This window comes from Corvus hawaiiensis, chromosome 2, assembly GCF_020740725.1.
Source record: "Corvus hawaiiensis isolate bCorHaw1 chromosome 2, bCorHaw1.pri.cur, whole genome shotgun sequence".
Classification (NCBI taxonomy): Eukaryota; Metazoa; Chordata; class Aves; order Passeriformes; family Corvidae; genus Corvus; species Corvus hawaiiensis.
In genome coordinates this window covers 101,592,931-101,614,975 of record NC_063214.1, presented here as the reverse complement: position 1 = coordinate 101,614,975, position 22,045 = coordinate 101,592,931, and the positions used below count along the sequence as shown (strand labels likewise).

Sequence of the window (22,045 nt, the reverse complement as noted above, 5' to 3'; positions counted from 1 at the left end):
AGTCCAGCTGGCCACAGAGGGGACCTCATTCCTCCTGGTCACCTGCAGTCCCTGAGAGACCTAGAGGAAGCAGCAATTTCACAGAATCACAGAATATTCTGAGTTGGAAGGGACCTAGAAGGATTATCAAGTCCAACCCTTAAGTGAATGGCCCAGATGGGGACTGAACCCAGAACCCTGGTGTTATTAGTACTGCTCTCTAACCAACTTAACCAACTGAGCTAATCTCAGGGTCAATTTCCAGGTCCCTGTCTTTGGGTTGGAGATTACCCCCCAGACACTCTGCTTCCTGGTGGTTCCCAGTTCAGAGTTTTGGCTAAGCCTTTCCTCCTGCCCACATGGCTGGCCACACTGCTTGTAGTGTTTTTGGGCAGGGTTGCTGCCTCTTGCTCCTTAGAGCATATTTTGGATGCTGCACAGGCAATGGCAGAGGAAAGGGAAATGACAGAGAAGATGACAAGATCTGTCTTAAGCACAGAACTATTATGTCCTAATGTAAGTAAAAAACATTGTAGTAATGTATGTCAAAAACACAAACCAATTTTTAATATACATACTCTAGTAGAATACATTATTTTTGTAGCTGTACTTGCACTCTTTTTCTTTCTTTTTCCATTTGTTCCTATATCAAGTGATATCTTAAGTGATATTTTTTACATTGTCCACATATCTGAACACCCAGATCTCACATTAATAGAATGTGAAATAAACTATTGCTGGCAAGTGATGATTCTCACTGAGCTGTGAAGTATACAGACCAGATTCTCTTAGCTCTCTGCAAACTTTCAGTTAGATTTAAGTGAGCTGACACTTCTCTCCAAAGCTCCTATTTCCCTTTTTCTTTTGATTTTTCTGATCATAATTTGGGGCAAGTCAGGACATCTCTATTTTTAATAGCTGAGAACCTGCGAGATCCAGTCCCTGCGGGAAAAATATTATTTATTGTTCCATGTAGTTTCCTGACTGCTAAAAAAGATAATAAATATGATCATAAAAATGTGACTTATAGCTTCCTCTGAATCCCAAGCGTGTATCTTTTTTAGCCATCTATTCTCTCTCTTCCAGATCGTGATCCCACATGCACTAAACAGTACACACAGAACCCACCTGAAAACCTCAACTTAAGGGTATCACATACCCCCTAGTATAGGGGGATCTTCTACATCCTAGTTTTCCAGCTTTTAAATTGTATCTTCTATAGAGAAGGTGCCTTATTGACTAGAAAGTGCACCTTTACCAGCTTACCACTTTCAGCATTTTTTGCTCCTTCAGTATTCCCAGCAGTTAGAGAAATACTGTTATCCTTCTCTGAGTGCAGCAGAGGAACTGAGAAATGAGTTAAATGACTTGCTCCGGGCTGTACAGGGACTCTGCCACAAATTAGGATATGATACTGTTAAATAATACTGTAGAGGAATACACTTCCCTCTGAAGCTGAACCTCCCAGTTTAAATGGACATATCCAACAAACAGGTACCATGTTAAAATACCAGTGCTCATTAAATGATAGATTGAAAGTCAGTTTCCAAGTATCAGAGCACATTCTCCTAGAGCCTTCCTTGTTAGTAAGCTGTGAATCATGTATATCCCATCAATAACCTGTTGTGAAAAACAAAACTTTTCCTTGTTAGAACAGGCAGTGCCATCACACAAATGGTATATTGTCCTTCACATTTTATTTTGCAGATAAACAAGACTACTTTAATTACCCTGATCTGACATGCCATCTCCAGAACAGAAGGTACAGCACTGAAAGGTATAATACATTTGCAATACAGGGAAGGTTTATTCTAGGTATTAAATGAAATGGTATTAACATAGAGTATGAAAAATACTGCCCTTTTCTTCACAGAATCTTTCTTGAAGGAACAATTGTAAAAATGGATTTCATATTCTATTGCTTTTTTCAAAGTATTAAATGTTGTACTAAATGATATTTTTGAAAATATAAAGTTTATGCCACAAACAAGAAATAGTTTTTATTATTTGGGGCATCTCAGGTACGTTTTAATTACTTATATTTCATAATACCAAGGTAATTCTTGCTAGACCTTAAATAAGCAGGAGGTTAGCAGAGTCAAGGAGCCCTAGAAGTCAAATCCTTTTACAAAGACTACTTTTCATTTTCTGATTGATTAGGGCAAAATAGCCATTATAATCAATATGACAAGCAAACAGAAGGACTGAGAGGCAAAGAAATAGATGGAAAAGTATTTCAGGGGTGTGGATGTTTTAAGAAAGGAGATCAGAAAGATGGCATCAAAAGCCAAAAAGGAGGGTATGAAAGAAATGTCATATTCAGGCAAGGAGAAATCAGAGCAGTGGAAAAGTCACCATTTTTGATACCTCGATCAAGTAGCACAGAAGAACTTTTGTGCCTAGCAGAACAAAGAATTATTGCACTTGCAGAAAGAAAGGAAAAGAAATAATAACAACTCCGCATCTTTCTGATGAAAAGAAGTTGATGTTAATGTCCTTGAGAATATAAATTGAGATCCCTGTAAACCTTTACAGACCAGAAACTGTGGAAACAAAGTAAATCTAACCTTTACACAGACCAGAAACCGTGGAAACAAAGTAAATCTAACAACACCAAACCCCTTGTCTGAGTTAGCACTGTATACCTAACACACGACATATTTTTTCCCACATTCTTCGGAAGGAATACTTGTTTGAAAAGGTTTTGTGTAAGCTGGGGCAGAGCTGTGGGAGTTGGAAAGAGCATCCCTCCACACTGTGATGTTCCAGCACTCTGGACACAACCAGGACTGCCCTTTGGCTGTGGGGAGAGACACTGGCACCAGTGCCATGTCCCAAGGGGCTCCAGGGCCACATGGTGATGACCGAAAATTTGGGAGGTACAGATCCTGCCATGATGTTGAGAGGCAGCCACTCTCATAGAAGAATAATTATATTCAAATGAGAGGCATTTTTCTTCCTAAGGTTATGTAGTACATTCAGTGATAAATACTGGTCATGGGACTCTTGACACCTGCAGAGAGTTTGCAGAGGTCTATTTAAGATCATGAACACAAGGTGAAACATCAAAAACAGAACTCCAAGGAAAAAGTACATTTCCCAGGACAGGCTTCCGGATATTGTGGAAAATGAAATTTTGAATGAAACTGCAACAGAAAAATCAAATAAAACCTAGGTTTTACAGACAGAGGAATACACAATATATCACAATAGATTTTTATATGACAGGCTTCAATAGTTCACAAGAACCAGGTCACAATCTTAATGTTGGCTGACTGAAGCTACTGCATTACTATAGTCACAGATCACTTTTGCCCCAAACAGGTTTTAACATGCCATAATGTGGGAATTAACTGCTGCTTTCTGATAAGGAGCAAGTCACTTTCTATTATCAGGCATCAAATCATTTTACTATTTTGCTGATATCTTCTTTTCTATATCTCTATGCCAAAGAAAATAGATTGTCTGCCTGTAGAGTGGAAAGAAAATGTGCCTGAATAAGATGGAGATAAAAATGGATACAAAAATTAGCCCTCGAGGACAGTAGATTTCCCAAGACCTTGCTAAGAACTCAGAGACAGTTATATTTGGCTTTAAGTACTCAAGCCCAAGTTTATTTTCAGAAAATGAGAGATCCTATTCAGAGAGCTTAGAAGATGGCAAAGATATTTAAAGGAAGACCAAATTTTTTTTATTTGTGATTAGTTTCATCAGTGGAAGAATAGGTAGGGTAAATAAATAGTGAAATATATATTTGTAGGATAGTACCATGTGAATCTGTAACGCAAATATCAAGTATGGATCAAATCTTTTATCAGTTGGACTATCACCATGAGAGTGTGCCTATAACAGGGATTGAAGGATTTATGGGTTATGAATTTGGCTTGCACATATATAAATATATATATATTTGTATGGAAACTTATGGTACACACTCAAGCACACAACTGGTGCACTTGAAGTAGTGTCCTTTTGAAACAAAGGTCACTGCCATACAATAGGACAGTGGGGATGCTTGGAAGCATCATTTTAATATGGACACAACGTCTTCCACTACATAGCTCTGTGCATTTTTATGGCACATTCAAAGTCAGACTGTTGACAATCTGTCAGTTTTTTCATACCTGTCATGCTTGTTGATAGAGATCTGTTGCAAGTCTGCTCTTAACCTATCAGTTACCAAATGACTGCCACAGGAGGACCTCTCCACTATTATCTCTCTATTTTTGATTACTCAGTGCTATGACCTACTAATGGGTAACACTTAGCAAAAAGGACAGGAAAGTGCATTTAGTAGTTGTTAGATTGACAGAAACTATAGGTAAATTCTTTGCTGGGTAAGAAAAAAGCTGAAGGTCTAGAAAATTATCTCCCACAGAAAATGCTCACAAGTCTACCCATGTGTAGATTGGACAGCAACATGTCCTTCATGCTGTGTGATAAAGTCAGAAAAGGTGTGTCTTGCCCCCCCTCTCTTGGCACATTTTCTGACTGAAACTCTCTTCTACTGCAATAGGTATTTGAAGACTGGTCCTCCTCCAACACAACAAAACCTTCTGAAGGCTTGTACCACAAGTTCAAGTCAGACACCCACACTCCCCTGGTCCAGTTTCTGAAAGGGAATTGCAGCTTGTTTATCCCGAGTGCACCTCCAGTGGACTCCCTCCTGACTCATTGTCACAATAGCAAGACTGAAAGAGAGATGAGCAGCAGAGCTGGAGCCATGGCTTCCAGAGAAGGTTGTCCCATGACAGCTGGTTTGGAACAGCATGCAGGGATCTGGTGTGGTTTTCTACTGCTTGGTGTACGACCCTGAGGATTTCGTAGAAACGGCTCTCAGTTTCTGGAGTCAGTGGGACTTTCTCTCCAGGGTCTCTGGACAGATCAAAAAGCAGTGGAGGATCATGTTGTGTAATGAATCCTCCATGGCAGAAGCAAACGTGAGAATCATAGCAACCATTGGAGTCCTCAGGACTGAAGTTTGGAGTGAAGAAGAAGACTTTCCAGACAGATTCACCTGCAATTTACATCCACAAAACAGCTGGTGATAAAGTGATAAAATGACAAAATGGAAGTCTCCCAGTTTTAGGAAACTCCAACAACATGGGAAATCAGTCTTTTGGTAAAAAGACAGCATAGACACTCTGTACAGAAACTGCATACTGAAAGAGTAAAACAAAATTGAGCAAAACAAAAATAAGCAAAACATGGTGATTTTCATGCTAAACATATTTATGAAACAATTATGACAATTTCATTCCCTTGGAAGAATTCTGATTACCTAAATCATAGAAGACTTTAAATAACGTTGTGTTTTACAGAAACAGCTCTAAGATTTGCAGAAATATATACTAAGTCTTCTTCAAGGCTTATTAAAATGTATTTTTGCCCCTTGACCATACTTATCCACTGGTAAATATGCTGGACCCTGCGTCTCATTTTGCTAATCAAAATAGTTTCCTTGTTACCTTTTTATTTCTCTCTTTGCTGTATTAACCCACTGTCCTCTGCCCCATGCTTTCTTTGCAAAGACCTGGGTACAGAGTTTCTCATTTTATTAAATGGGATGACATGAAAAGGCATAATGAATGCTGTCTTAGGCCTCCAGCTGATTTTTCCAAACATAAATAATAAATAACAGTTACAGTAGCACAATTCTTAGGTGACATTCTGCTTTGTAAAATGAGAACCAAAGTTCTTCATTTATAGATCGGTCATTCTCAGCTTAATTTTCTGTGTACAGAAACTGAACTGTCCACTCTCATGTAACTTTAGTCAGTATTTTCACTGTTTGAAAATCCAAGATATTTCTTGGAATAAGAATAAGCAAATACCAGTTGGTTCTTTCAAGAAGTACTCTCAAACAGGTCAGTGGAGGATCAAAAAATACTTAACAAGATAGATGTAAACAAAAATGTTGTTACTGTTTTCCTCAAGTATCACAGAACAGATAGGAAAGGCAGAAACAGACAAAAACTTCCAGGGAAGCACACCATCCTCCTACAGCCAAGGAAGTATATAGTTCTTCAGAAATGGAACAAAGAATAATTAATTAGAGTAAGAAAAATCTGTATTTTTCTCTTAATAAAAGCAGGTTACTAAACATCTGAGATCTATAATGTCAGATTACCTGCTCACTTGAGACTATAAAAACATTGGAAAAATTTAGTCATCAGTAATTTACATTTCTCAGCACCCTATTGTGTGGAAGGCCTTAGAAAATGTGGGATGGGTAGAGCAGAGATACACTGGTATATGCCATGGTGAAACCACATCACAGTCAGCTTTTAAAGAATAAAAACATGTTTAAAGAGAAATGTTTCAGCAGACTAAAGAGTCACAGGCTGCAGTTCTAGACCACAGCATGGATTTAAAGGACAGTCGGTGACCTTAAGATTCTTGACAGCTTCTTCCATTCCACAGCATTTTTCACATTATAAGTGATTTTACCTTTAGGAACCAATTCAATGACAGAGCCTAGGGACTTGCAGTTCACTTCGTCTCCACTTAAATTGGGGTCGGATGGGTGATGGCTATTATACACATTAGACTGGGAGAACCCTCTGAATGCTTCTTGGAAGTCAGCAAAGGGAAGGACTTTTAAAGGCTGAGTGACTTGCTGGCACAGACAATAGGATGTGGAAGGTTTTAAAAGGCTCTGGCTGTGACAGCTGCAATAGCACAGTGTTACTGGGAAAAAAATGAAAGGAAATTTAAAGGAAGGCAAAGCAAGATAAGACAAAGTAATGCAAGATGGCATTCCTTCATCTACCTCCAGGAACATTTTGAAAGGTTGGTTTGGCACTTGAATCTCTTGTTTTCTCAGAATTAAATAAACAAACAAAATCAAATACGGCCACTTAAACTTCTTTGAACTTATGCACAGAACATTTCCAAGAAATATGCCTCTCGTTTACTGAGATTTAGAATTTACATTCTGAGAAGGCATGTAATTCTCTACTAAGCATTGGTTCAGGCTCCTTAGATGTGTTTAATTGCAAGATGGACGGTGGAGAACATAAAAAGCCAAAGGGCTTGATTAATCAGTGCACTGTGTGTCATTGTAGACCATGCAACATTTGCCACACCTGAGAATTTGATTCAGGGCACCAGAACACCTTGACAGAAGATCAGCAGAAAAAAATTTATATGGCTACTAAAATGTCAATTAAAGGAAGTTCCAACAAGGCCACGCACATGAGAACTTAGTGGTCAAGCTTACTGCACATCGGTCTTTCATGATACGTTTGTGCTGAATGACATTGAAAAGAAAACTTTCAGCTACCTTTTTTTGGTGTTGGGCATTATAGCATCAGGTCTGCTCTAGGGCTTACAGATAGCCATACAAAGTTGGAAATTCTGAATTAATGCAAGCTGGTACAAGCCGCCAATATAGGTAAGAAATGGGGAAAAGAAAGAAATAAGGACATTGTACTGTGATTTTTTTCCCCCACAAAATAAAGACTTGCTTAGGTTTTGTTATATACAGAGCATAGAGCATGTTGCAAAATCATGCGTGGGTTTGGGGACAAGGTGCGTGTGACATCATCTCATGTCTGAGTGACATTGCTAGTGTTTTGAAGAGCTGATGGTACTTTATCAGATATGCAGCTATAAAATGTCATGATTATACAGTACAAAACACTGAGCACTGGGAGGGCAAAGGTGTTGCTGTGCAATGTTTATTTGTTGCACTGCAGCAGTGTTTCTGGAGACGCATGTTATGCTGGAGAAGCAGCAGCACAGACTTTAAACACCTATTTCCTAAGCATTATAAAAACTAAAGCATATCTGTCAGTGGCTGTGGCTGTGGAGCAGCCAGTGCAATATACTAGGAGACATTAAGAACTGTCAGACTTCTAATCTGTAAAGCTGATGAACTGTATTAAGGCGCGATATTAAAAAGAGAGAGCTCTCTCCCCATCTCTCAGCTGATAGAAAATCTCAGGTTGACAGAGGGTTAAGTACAAGGATCCAATTAATCTCCCAGTAATTAATGGTACCTGTGTCCTCCAAAACATCTGGATAGTAAAACCTTGTTATAAAAAAAGATAACTGTATGTCTCTTCCACAGTGAAGTTAGTAGTAAAATTGCCAGGGCTTCCCCAAAGCCAAGTATATCAAGCCTCTTATGAAACAGCAGGCAAGCTTTAAGCCTGCAGCACCCTTAAAGGTCCTGTCCCAGTGCTTCACAAATAATTTCAGTCCTTTTTTCCTGCAATTCTCCAGTTCTCTGAGTTGTCCAGTAAGATCGCTCTCAGAATACTTCTTTCCGTTACATGTTAAGAAAAACAAAAACTACAGAAGCTGTACTTCTAAATAGCTTCAAATTAAGAGACGTTGCTATTAGTCCAAGAGTAGTGGTGCAGGCGGCTGCAGCTACTCTTTCTGCTGAGGAGAACTCAGACAATCAGCTGTGGTGGTCAGCAACCCAAATTTAGCATGTGACTTACTGTCATGGTGAGAACCCATGATTCCCTTGTTTTGCTTTTTGCATGTTTTCCCCTGATTGGTTAATATTTTGTCTTCTTGTTTTATGTAGGAAGTTATGTATATTCATTTTCCTTCTTTAATATGTATCAGTTCTAGAAAGTTCCTTGTTCCTCGACGCCCCATTGGATCCTTCCCTGAGTCCCGCCTATGTGTTGTTCCCATTGGTTCCCTTCCTGTCAATCCCGCCTGCTTGTGTCTATCCCATTGGCTGAGATCCCTTTCCCCACCTATTCTGTACCCAGTATAAGATCCCTGGACCCTCCCACCAATGGGTTGTTTTGTCCCTGTCATTTCACTGGAATAAGCCTGTGTGGAACACATACAGAGAGTCCCTTCTCTTTACTTCCTTGCTGTCGCCTGCGTGCTGCTTAGCAGCAACAGGAAGATACAGCCCCTTTTGGGTGAGGAGCTCTGCCCCTTTTTCATTGTGTGTTGGGCACTGAGTGCCGCCTTGAAGAGGGGTTTCTGTGTTGGCCTCCGGGCTTTTTTGTGTCGGCACACGAGGGGAAAAACCCCTTCTGCCAGCTCCCAGTGGCTGAAAACCCCTCCATCCAAGTAAATCTGCTATGAACATAGTTGTTCAGTGTTCAATCTCCCTAGAAGACTCCTCTTTTATTATCCTTTACCCAGCTATTTATCCTCTCATACAGACAATAGTAGCTTCAACTGACAGGTAGAGGCCATGAGATTAAATAAAAGTTTCTCAGTAAGATATATTAATATATTCAAGATGAAGTGACACACTGGATATGGATGTAATTTCTCTTATAAAAGCATCCTTCTTAATCATTGATGGCTAACTGGTGTTTCCTGATAAGCGGTTCTTGACGTGAATAGAAGCTATTGTTGCATTATTGCCTGGACTTCATTTTTACTGAATTTAATCTATGAGAGTAGCTTTACAGGTTTGCAGCTACTGTCATTTCCTTTGTTCACATTATTGTGTGGCTTCCCTCTGTAGAAGAACAAGTTAAACAGGTCTGTTCTCCACCATACACTGGGGAGCTAGTCCCTGCTTGAATTCAGATGCCTCTCAGAGCCATCTGGGTGTAGCAGACCAACAAAAATTGCCACAGACTTCTCTGTGTCTCAAGTGTGCTCTGTAGCCATTGTCAACTCCCACACTCTAACTCATGCTTTTCAACAGTTCTACACAGTAGCAGATGAAAACTGCAACTCACTTGAAAATTACTTTTTTCAGATAACTCTTGTTATTAGATTGAATCCTTTCCTCCCCATTCCTTTAAGTTCATTCAGAATTTTTAGGTTCTCTGATAATCTTATTTGTAGCAGATATCACATATATGTATATATTCAGCTTTTTGATAATATAACAGTGTAAAAAAGCTTCAGTTGTGAAATTCTTGTAAAACTATAAATAGCTCTATATAGTAAAGACAATACTATTTGGTTACTATAATGAAACTATACTTATTATTTTTATGACTATGTGCATTCCTCAATCAGCTAATGAAAACATGCTATTTGAGTTTAAAAATTTGTAACTTTATTGTTCTTACAATGAAAATTTCTTTTTTTTTTTTAATATATTTAATGTCTAGGTATCTTATGGTGTTATATTGTTACAGCAGTCAAAAGACAGCACATTATGTCCCAGTGTAGGTGGAGAATAGCTGAGTGATACTCAAAGACATAATGTTGGTTTGTGAGAACCAGTTGTTGCTACAAGAGGCTTGCATAAAGAACTGTGCAGACCTTAACAGTATTTGAGATAAAACCATGAAAAAATCAGGAGTAGCAGTGATTTTAAAATATTTAGAATAAAACCTACAGTGTTAAGTATCTACTAAAACAGAAAGGATTGCACATTGCTGAATATCTAATAATCATACTGAACAAATACTGCAGGAAAAATATAAGACATGCCGAAACCATTCCCAGAGTGATGAAGGCAGAAATCTCATGACTGAGTTCATTATCTAGAGTAAGTGCTGTGGTATGAGAAACTTCCACTGAATCCTGTTCAAAAGTCAAGATTATCCACTGAATTAGATGAAATTAGATGAAAAAGAATTATTTTTCTGAATTCTTCATCACCTTCAAAAAGAATTGATTGATCATTTGCGGTGTTTTCTTGTTGAAGAAAGTCTTAAAAGGGAAGAATCTGCGGGTATAGAAATTATGCTGCTAAAATAGGAAGTACTATAATGCAATGTTTTGCCTCATATTTGGATGTCTTAGGTGATAGCAACATGGAAGAATACATATTGCTCTGGAAGAAAAATCCCATCTGTAGTAATTTGATGGAAATAATCCAGACACCTGCTAAAGATTTGTTTGAAGAATATTTACTTGCTGAATGGTCCATGTAGTTTTCAGTTCATCTAAGCAGCAGCTGATGGCATGCTGGAGAGAGAGGATAATGTTGGCACACACACTAAAAAAAGAAACCTAAACCAAACCAAACCAGAAAAAAACCCAACTAAAAAAACCTGGTCATTTTCAATCTATATTAAAAGTCCTTGAAAACACAAAAGCCTTATTTTAATGCTTATGAAAATATAGTCTTGATTTTCATGTGGTGGTTTTCCACCAGAGTCAGTAAGAGATTAAGAACACCCTTTCAGTTAATCAGTCAGTTAAGAACACCTTTAGGAACAAAGCAGAAACACTTTGCCAAAGATAGCAAAACCCAAAGAGAAACCTATTCAGAATGGTGTTTTCTCTTTTGATTTTTTTTCTGTCCTTCAAGAATGCATTTTATTAACAGAAAATACATTGAGGACAATCATTTCCCTCTTACAGAAAGTGGATGCAGTATTTCTGAGTGAAAAGAACAGATCTATAAGATTCAGAAAGCAATTTTTCTGATACTAAGCAAACACAAGGGACAAAGATGCAATGGAAGTCCTAAGCAACTTCTGCAAATATTTTTAGACAAATTTCTGTCAGCCAAAAAGAAAAAGCACCACCGGGAATTTTCTTATGAATTATTTTCTGCAGAAAGCTTTCAAAATTTGGATGTCAAAAAAATAAGCTGTCAACACATGGAATGCTAGTGAAGTACTCAAAATCATTAATCTGAAAATTACTACCATGCATAACCTTTAAGTTATCAGATGTACATCTAAAAACAAAGAAATAACAGTTCAAAGTTAATTTAAAACTGAAAAATAGAAATTTTGTAAATGTAGTTGCCTGAAATTTTGTGCTGTGCTCAAGAATACTGAATAATTTGCTTTACTTTAAAAGTTGAAGAAAAGTGAATTGTTCTTCCTTACAAGTGTCTTAGCTAGTTGACTTATTTTATTATTTTCTTTTTTTTTATGAAGGTACAAGGTCACTTAGACAATCTTTTGGAAAAAAAAAATCGTTTTGAAAATTTATTCAGTTAAGTATGAATGACAACAGAGCAAAGAAGTTGCTTTTATGAGAGTAAAAAAATTGAGTTGAAGAAAATGAACATTTGCAAGTAGGATGGTGCAAAAAATCTCAGCATCAGCCACTCCTAAATATTAAAAAAAAAATCAGAATGACTGAAATTTGGTTTTATTGTAAAGATGTATGTGCAGTTCAGCATCTGAAACATGAGACGGTTTTTATCCCAGTGTTAGAAAATGCATGTCTTTTCCAGAATCTGAACCCAGTAAAAGATTACGAATGATGTTAAACCATAAATTTGCAATTTTCCTGACACTGAGCAAACAATGCAAAATCTGAATTAAAAACCTTAGCACCTGAAGGACATACCACAGGATGCTCTCTTACATATGATCAGCAGGGACTCTGGTACAAATAACACATTTATTCCTAAGAACATTTCTAGAAGTATATTTTCTGTTTCACATGGACTTTTTCAAGGCAATGGTATTTCAGAGAAATCCAGCAATTTGCCAGTTTGGACCTTTATGCAAAATCCAACCTTTTTTTCACAGTTCTCCACGCAGCAAAAAATCTTTGAATTTGAAAAGAAAAGTTTTAGGAAAGTAATGGGAATATTTTCTTGTTTTGGTTGAATGCGAAATGGATGTAGAAATCTCCAGCTATTCTCCAGATGACAGTAAAAGATGGAAAAAGGAAAGAATCCTGACTCTCTCTCATAATTTTCAGCTTAACAATGCATGTGTACGGTGCAGTGAAAAACAGGCTTTGCCCTTCAGAAGTGCAATAATGTGCTAGAATCTCCTTCCTCTGAGAAACAAGAACAGAGAAGGATCTCCTGGAGATGCAGATGAGATGAATATGTTTTAACTTTTCCTTATATAGGACTTAGATGGAAACACCAGCATCATTATCATGAAAAGTTATTTAGGTTTGTCATTCAATTAATACAAAATAATTTTGTAATTTTCAGGGTTTGTTTGTTGGGGCTTTTTTGATTGTATGGGGGCTTTTTGGTGTTCATTTCTTGTTTGGGTTGTTTTCGGGGGAGGGGATTGTTTGGGGTTTTTTGTTTGTGTTTTTTGTTTGGGGTTTTTTGTTTTGGGGGTTTTGGTGGTTTTTTTTGCTTGTTTTGTTTCGGTTTTTTGTGGTTTGGGTTTTTTTTGTTCTGTTTTTGGTTTTTTTGTTTTTTCTTTTCTTTTTGGGGTTTTTTTAGTAAGGAATCATTCATAGGATTGGTGTACAGGAGGTTTGGCTTGTGCCTTCCATGTTGCAGCCATATTCCTGCCCCTTAGCTTGCAATAAAACCAGGATGAAGGGAAGTGAAAATAAGAAGCAGAAAGGCAAAAAAAAGGTCTCCATTTCAACTTAAACAACTGCAATAATAAATTGGTTTTATGCTCTTGCTATGATTAAGAGTAGGGTAAGTATTTTTTTTGAGGACAGTGTTTAATTTCTTTTCATTCCCTTTATTTCTCTCTCTTTCTCTTAGAGTAAGTAGGGGAATGCTGGTAGGGAACAGAGCACTGCAAATCCCAGGGTATAAATAGCTCTGCCTGAGCCTAACAGTAACTCTGCTGCCACTGACACAGAGCAGAGCAAAGACAAGAAAATACTGTTACAGTATTTGTCATGCTTGTCAGGGGGAACACTTTCCTACCTAAAATATTGTGAGCAGAAATGTGTATCAGATGATTAGGTCAATTTTCTTGAGCTTGATAAAAACCGTTTAGTGGTGTCTGTTTATGCTAGAAATGCTCTTCTCTCCTTTGACAGTCATGTTATTTCACACTTATCAAATCATATGTCCATAACTGTGTCACCCAAATTCAACTGTAGCTGCTCTGATATAAGGCTCAAAATAGCAAATTAAAATTCTTAATGAGATAGTTTAGGTAAATGACACTTGATGCTTGGTTTGCTTCCTCCAGTGCTGTGGTTGAAACACTGAACATAAAGAAGGATTTTGGGAGATGATTTGAGATTTTTGGAAGATTTTCTTGATTGTACCTCCATGACATGGGGAAGATCAGGTAGAGACGGGGGAAAAAAACAAACGGAGGAAACATGGAGTGAAGATGATGTTCATAAGGCAAGTTAGGAAGCAGGGAAACAAAATAACTTCAGTAATCAGATGAAAAGGTTGCAATGAATGACAGCAGGAAACAGTAATAAGTGATTCAGATGTTTCATGCAGAGCAAAAAGATACTTCTTTTTGATATAATAACTTTTCTGTAAACTGTAACATGCAAATGTCTAAATATCAGTAAAAGATATGTCTATTTATCTATGGAAACTTTGTATTTATTGCAAGTTTTTGTGCAACTTCTTTGATAGATTACTTTGCCACTGTGTGTTGCTATTAAGACAAAGTCTGGTGACAAAGAATGAGGTTTAATGAGACTTAATGAAGTTTTTTAAAGTGTTTTTGTGGAGGGACACCTTTGCCTCCACAATAAGAGCTGCCCCATCACTGACACCACCTGTGAGAAAGAGTAAAAAGATTCTCAGAGAGCCGATAGCTAACAGACAATGTAAATTACTGTTTTAGTCTTAAGTTAAAAGGAAAATTCAACAAGCAAAGTGAGTGGCACTTTCTTAGTTAGATTTTAAAGATATTTATGACAGTGCCACTTAAGTCAGGATTTGCATTTTATTATTTTTCTGACCATTCTTGTCAGTTCTTTTATTACACTAATGCATGTATAAAATGCTGCTTTGTGATCCAAAACCAATTCACTATTTGCATTTTATTGCACATTCTAATGGCTATCTTATTTATCTGTATTTGTAGACAGGTCCTTTTTTGAACCTCTGCTGATTTAAAAGTTACACTAAATAAATTCCTTGAGTCTAAAATTCCCAGTCAACTTCAAAATACTCTCACAGTGTTTTTCCTGTCACTTAGCGCAATAATACTATTTTTCAGACTGTGAAAAGGGTAGCAGGGCATCTCCAGTTTTAAATTCATGTTACTAAATAGGATTTATTGCTCATCACTTTGCTGCTACTGCTACAGTATTCAATCTGACAATCTGGTCACCTCACCTAATTTTGGATCACTGCAAGCAATGTGCAGGTCTTCATGTAAGTTAGTTATCAGCCTATACTTATCTGCTTTTTAACTTTGTTAGAGGTGTTTAGGGTGAGAAGAGCTCTGCTTGTATCTCTTTTGATGAGAGTGATTTGCTCTCATCAGGTTAGCTCAGCTGTAGGTGTCTACTACACTGTAGACATGTACATGTTGTCATCACCATCCTCAGAGTCTGCTAAAAAACCAAGGTGTCAAGAGTCTTGAGGCCATCAAAAAGCCTCACTGGACCTGCCCAGCCCTCAGCTGGATCAGGTGGTGCCCCAGCCCCACCTGCTCAGGTGGGCCCTCATCCATGCACTCTGCCCATGGACCAGGATTCCCATTTCAGCTCAGCCCAAGGCCATCACTCCCTGCCTGAGTGGTGCAGCAGTGGCCAGTTCCCAGCCCTGTCTCTGGATGTTCCTATGTTACAGCCTTTCTTCCAGCTCTGTCTGTGCTCTCGTCTCCTCCTGTTTCTGACCAAACTCTCTGGGTGGACCTTGAATTTGACTCACCACTCTGCCAGGACTGGGGCTGTTGTGGAGCCTTTACCAGCACCCAGCTCTGCTCATTCTGCTCAGTTGCTGGAAGACATTGGTCTGTCAGTAAAGCCACTGTCAGTGCTGGGGTCACTCACAGTTCTGTTGGAATCACCTTCAGGGTGAAGTGTCATCCCAAGTTAGAAAGCTGAACTTGTCTCTCCAGTATTCTCTACTGTATCCTCAATTTTGTTTTTAAGATCAAATATCCATCTACAAGGTGCTAGTCCTTATGAAAGTCCCACAGTGTTCATCCATAGGGTGTTAAAAATTTCCTCCTCTCAAGTACATGTAAAACTCACATATTTCACTGACATGGCCAGAAAATAGAGAGGTTTGCCTTCCTTGTTCATATATGTTACTTCTGCATACTTTTTTTTAAATGAGTCTTACTTATTCCTAATGATCATTCAATGATCTTTGAAATATAGTCACTAACTACAGTACATCTACATCAACACTGCCTATGAGATGCTGTATCTTGCTCATATAAATGTACTGTTTCTTCTGTTCCAGTTGTAGAAAATAAGAACAAAATCTCATTCCAGGTATTTCAAGTGAAGTTTCTTTTTGTCATCTAATTCATCCCCCTGCCACTGCACAATTGTTCTCCACAATGTATTTTCTAAGAGCTCTCTTGATGTATGGTGTCTTCAATTGTAACTTTTGTGCTGCTATCATTCATTTCCTTTATTGCAGAAGACAAAGACATTTTATTGGCATGCTCCTTTCACTTAGTGTTTTATCTACTAACTTTTTCAAATACAATCCTTTACAAACTTTTTTCTGAAGTTTAAGTAAGGATTTTGGTGCAGATGACTGTCTCACAGTTCATTTTTGATGTTTGCCCCATCCCTCAACTACCTGTTGCATTGTCTATTCTAAATTCCATTTCTACACCTTTTGTAGAGTTGTGGTGCACTGAAGTGAATGTTAAAATCCCTGTGAATTTACTGATGATTTAATCTTGTTTGCCTTCCGTTCAACAAAGTATTTTTACATTAGCTTAAGAATACAAATAACCCCATGCTTAAATTTAGCAAAGTACAATGTATTCTATGACTGAAGCTGCTGTGTGCTTAACTAATTGTTTAAGCAAGGATCTATATATGCTGCTCAACTTCCATCAAATCTCCTACTTCAAACTATTTGATGAAAAATAATGAGTAAATTATTTTTTGGCCATCTGTGCTCTTGCTTAATAAAATAGTTAATAAAAACTTTTATTTCTTTGCAACACTCATATATATTAATGGATATAGTGTGAAGAATTTATTTAATATTGTCTCAAGGTCTGTAGGAAGAAGCAACCTGAATCAAGTTTTACCAAGTCGAACTGTCCTGTTCACTGGACAGCTGTACCTTGTAGAAAAATCAGTGTTCAGTATTCACATCTTAACCTCCCTGAAGATTAAACTCATGTCTGAGTAGCAACATCCTCTACCTCCAAACATAAATTCCTCAGTTACTCAGAATCTCAGTGGTAATATCTTGTTGCCTTTTCTTCTTCTGGCATATATATGTATATGTATACATGGCATACTACTTAATATATCCAGGTAAATCCAGGTGGTTTTGAGCTATGTGATGTGTGGACCTGGGTGCAGCATTTGAACAAAGCCCTTTCCAGCTCTTGGGCCTCCTGGAGAGATTCATAAGCATAGGATAGTCCTACACAATGCCAGAGTGCTCAGCTGAGATGTAATCAGCTATGGAGTGAGTTCATCTCAAATTAGAAGAAGGCAGCAATGGACCTCGGGAACTCCAGTCATTGTCCCTAATTCTCTGTGCTGTATTTTCTTACAGATTTTTGTGTAAAAAAGACAAAAATGCTAGAACTTCAGGCAGTGTTTGATATCTCTCCTAAAACTGACTTAAAATTTCTACCCAATCATTTTCATGGGTCACAAAGGGCAAGGGGTTTTGATGACATGAGTGGCAAAAGGAATACTGGTGGGGTATTTTCCCTCCAGTTTCTGGAGCACAGTTGAAGGAGGGTAGGTAGACCACTGCTGTGAATAAGGTGGTAGAGACCATGTTTGTTCCCTTTGGCTTGATCTTTTATTGTTAACTAACTATATAATTCAATGTAATAATTTTAACTAGTCTCAAAGTATCTTTTGAAGAGGGCACTTATCTCATAAAGTTAAGCCAACACCTACTATTATTTCTTGTGGCACTGTGAGGTCCAAGATATGTTAAGCAAGACAATTGCAAAGACAAGTTAAAGAAAGCTTTATCCTTGAGCATGAAATTCTACAACTTTTTATTGGTCTAAGAGTATGTTGCCATATATTATGGTTTTCTCTAAGGGCTCTAACCCCTTTTTTAAGATGTGATATAAATAAATAGAATATAAAACTGTTTGCATTCTGAAGTAATTCAGTTACACATTGTACTTTCTCAAAACTACTGAAAATGCTTTTGGCACTACGTGCCAGATATAAATTTTATATATGCCTTCCATCCTCACTGCAGTTAAGAGTGATGACAGGATATTGTGAAATAGAAACATCTGCATACTGGTAGTTGTTTTTGGACTGTTGAATCTTACATTAAATTTTTAATTCATAGTTCTGCAAACTCGGCCTCCATCTCTCAATTTTAGGTGGTTTATTTGTCAAAGTACTCCTTATAAAATCCATGACAATACTAATGGCAACAGGAAAGACGAGGAAATGTTTTTCTATTTTATTCACTACTATGGCCCCTTCTAAGAATTTTTATGGTATTCTTCACAAGGCAAATAACCTTACACAAATTCCTCATCCATTGCAATGGAAAAGAAAATTGATTACATGAATGATTTTCAGCTGTAAACCAGGTTTGGTTTAGCATTCAGCAGTGGTTTGCAGTAATCCTTCCTTCATACTATAGTGCACCGCACACTGACAGATGTTCACCTCAGTTTCATGTTGTGATTAATTAAAGCACAATTTCTCTTACATTTCCAAAGAAGTCTCTAACTAGCTGTCATTCACCCTGAACATGTCCAAGCTTAAACTCTTTCTTAAACTCTTTACTGATACCCAGTGGGAATTCCTAACTGAGGGCTTGGCATTTAGACTCTGTAGACATAAAAAGGAACCTGAAATTCAGTTAGGATTAGAGGATAGGAAATCTTCCAACCAAAGTGCATTCAAATGGTAGTCAAGCCAGGCAGATAGACCTGCTGAACAATTTACCTGTCATCCAGATCTTCACCCTCACCTTGACAGCTTTGCCTGTCCTGCTGAATCTTATAGGTCTGTCTAGTTTTAACTTCAGAACTTTGGATCACTACTCACCTATCAAACATAAAAAGACCAAAAACTTAAGTATAAAAAAGGTTATCTGCTTTCACAACTAGCTCCCCAAAACCAGATCAAAACTTACAGGAGGAATAAGATGGCCATGTACAGACATATTACACAGCTGTGCAGATGTGCAAGAATGCACATAGTTTAAGCCTTCCTAAAGGTTCTCCTCTACATCCCTGAGACACAATGTGTCCTCACACACCTTTTGCAAGTATGTAGCAACTGAAATACAAAACCTAACAATGCAGTGTGATAAGAATATATCTGATGTCAATTGGTCCACAAAGAGAACAAATTGCTTGAAATTGGTTAGAAAAGACCGAGTATAATTATCATAGGAGCTGTTCTTGTGTGTCCAGGCAGAGACTGCATTGACAGGCTCAGCCCAGCTCTGAGGTTTACATGTTAATGAGGTAGAAACCCCTTTCTGACTCTTCCATGCTATGGTAATAACACAGATTTATCAAGCTTGACATGTAGGCATTGTCCTTGTAATCATTTGCCAACATCTTAGTTTGAAAAATACCCACTAATGGAATAACACTTTACAACAGTCAAATAATTTATACTTAATTTTCTTGATTAAGAGATAAAAATATATAACTTTTTCACATTTAAGCTGTGTTAAAGAGAGTGATGTTGATTTTTTCACATTTTCTGTCTTCCAAGTACAAACACTTCTCATGGATTAAATGCTTCGAAAGATATGTACTCGAAAATATTTTCTGAAATACAAGTGGCACTTTTACTTTTTTAAGTTCCACCTGCTAGTTGCTAAGCATTCAAATATACTTCTCAGAACTTAGTTCAGGGTTATTGTTTTGGTTTGGCATGGTTCGGTTAATTTTTTTCAAAAATCAGTAGTCATCACTATTCAAAAGCACTGGTAGATATTTAACACTTCCTAACTGGAGACCTCAAATATTTTGGCATATAAAAGCAGGGAGAAAAGAGGCCTTTGATAATGATCAGGAGGTACAGGCTTTGTATAATCTACTTAGTATCATGTTCCCAAATCCAGTTAAAGCATTTCTCAGCACCTTTCCCTTGATTATTACAACGACTCTGTAAATACCAGCATGGTTTTCTAGGACAGACTTCTGTTGCCACAACACAGTCCTGGTGTTTGGAGCTACTTGGCATTCTTGAGATCACCAGAACTTCTAAATAACCCAACAGCTCCACTCAAGCAGAGCTGAATGAACTGAAGCATATGAGAAAACAACATGTATTCTTGTACAATGTTTTGCAATTCCCAGTTGCTTTTCTGTCTGCTGACCGATTATGTTTCCATTGACCATGAAACTGAACTGAGACATTTGTGTTCTGTACTTACTCGTGTGCTAAGATAAGCTTATTAATGCACTTTGCAAGATTTTCAGGATAAACCTCAAAACTGTCAAAGTATGATATCCAGTAGAATAAATTTAGTTGTAATAAAAACTGGTCATTTTTGCTAATTTTGATAAATTAAAATATCATAATTCAAATATTTCAAGTATCATATATAATTCATTTTTCGTAATGGATTTAGTTTTATTATAATCCCTATTTAAAGTCACATAATGTATTTTCTGCCACTAAAGAATGCATCAGATTACTAATCTTTTCCTTACTCAAAACTTAAAATTAGAGAATGAAAATCAAAATAATGTATGAGGTCCTAAAGTCTTCCTTCAAGGTTTAAAAATGACCATTGCAAATAGGACTCCAAAGAAATTCTACATGCTTTCTGTATTTGTTTTGAAAAAAAGTCAGCTATATAAACCCTCAGTTTCAGCATTACTAATAGTTACATTTTTTTCTCTCCCTTATTTTCTTGATTCTACCTTTGGTCTTCTTATTCTGATCAGCTCTGTTAGGATAAAATCTTCCATATGATATTTAAGTTTTTTAGCAAATTTCAAACTTTAAGGCAAAACTTCCATCTCACAGCATAATTCAAGTCATCTTGTATTTCTCCTCATACTTGCACATAAGCTCATGCCTTCAACAGCATACATACCAATACTCCTCACTGATGAAACTGATTTCCTCTGGAAGATAAGTTTTGTTTAATCTCTGGCTTTCTTGTAATTTGCTTTTTGAAAACTGTCCTGAATGTGCAAGAGCTACAGTTGTTTCTGAATCATAAAGGTATGTGGTCCTAGAGCCTCTGGCTACAGCTGAAAATTTGTTTTAATAACAATTGCACTGTTTTTCAGAGTCAAAAAATCATTTTCAACTAAAAATACTACAAGCAATCCACCATTCAGTATTTATAAAGCTATCAGTATCATCCTCTATGGGTGAAAGTAATCACTTTGAACTTTTATATAACATTTATGCATCAAAATTATGTTTGAGTATTACACATAATCAGGCAATAGAGAAATCAGACAATAAAACTATTATATAGAGCACCTGATGCAGATATATATATCTTTAAAAAGAATTGGTTTAGCTTCTAATTTAGGTATGCTGCATAAAACAGAGAGGGATATGCTACAGCACAGCAAATTCCATTTTTATATCAATGCCTTAAAATCCACAGTCTACATACAACAGACAGGAATTGCATTTTTCTGCAAAGCAGCTTAACCATGTCTGAGACAAAAAGGTAACAGCTGATCAAGAGCAAACAGCAGTGTAGTTGCAACAAATTCCCATTGCTAGACTGAAGTTTGGGATAATTTGAGAGATGAAGAAGTAGAGAAAGTGCATGAAAGTGCCTCCATGACCAGCTGTGGGATAAAGTGGACTTGGACCCTGATGGAACTAAAGGATTTGCAGTTCTAAGACACTGTGGTCACGAATAACTAATGAGTCCTAATTTTAATGTTTCCCAGAGCATTCTAGACCTAGAGAAAAGTGCATTCAAAAGAAATTCCAGAGTTTTGAGACACCATTTTCAGAGATGTCCTGGGGTGACTGTATGATACTGTATTCCCTATCGTCTGCCCTATGCCAGACATGAACCCTGTGCCTTTCTGTACCTTAAAGTTAGAGGGGGGAGAGCCAGTGGAATTCGTTTGGCGCTGTGTTCAAAACACAGATAAGCTCACTGGCTTCTCCTGCCCAGCACCTCCACTTCTGCAGCAGGGAAGAGAGTTACATTCCTCTCGCTTTTTAGCTCGTTTCTTGTTCATTAGCTAAAGTATGGAGCCCTGGGACTTTGGCTTCTTCTTCTTCTCTTCTGGAACTGTTCAGAACACCAGAACATCAGAACTTCCCTGGGAGGCCTTTCCACCGAGGCCTGGAGGGACCCGCACCAAACCCCACCTCCGGAGAGGAGAAAGCCACACCCACAAAGGACTGAAATCTACCCAGGTTCTCTCCA

The 22,045-nt window shown here is 37.5% G+C and overlaps 1 protein-coding gene across 10 annotated transcripts in view; it reads right to left on the bottom strand.

Annotated features, from left to right (window-relative positions):
* Positions 1–1,657: 1,657 nt before the first annotated feature.
* Positions 1,658–22,045, bottom strand: part of STS (steroid sulfatase) — a 109,856-nt gene continuing 89,468 nt past the window's right edge. For all 10 annotated transcript variants that reach the window (XM_048328625.1, XM_048328653.1, XM_048328663.1 and 7 more), the window contains one exon: positions 1,658–4,996. In XM_048328625.1, coding sequence (XP_048184582.1) covers positions 4,614–4,996 — 383 coding nt within the window. In that variant the 3' untranslated portion in view covers positions 1,658–4,613. The remainder of the gene's footprint in view (positions 4,997–22,045) is intronic.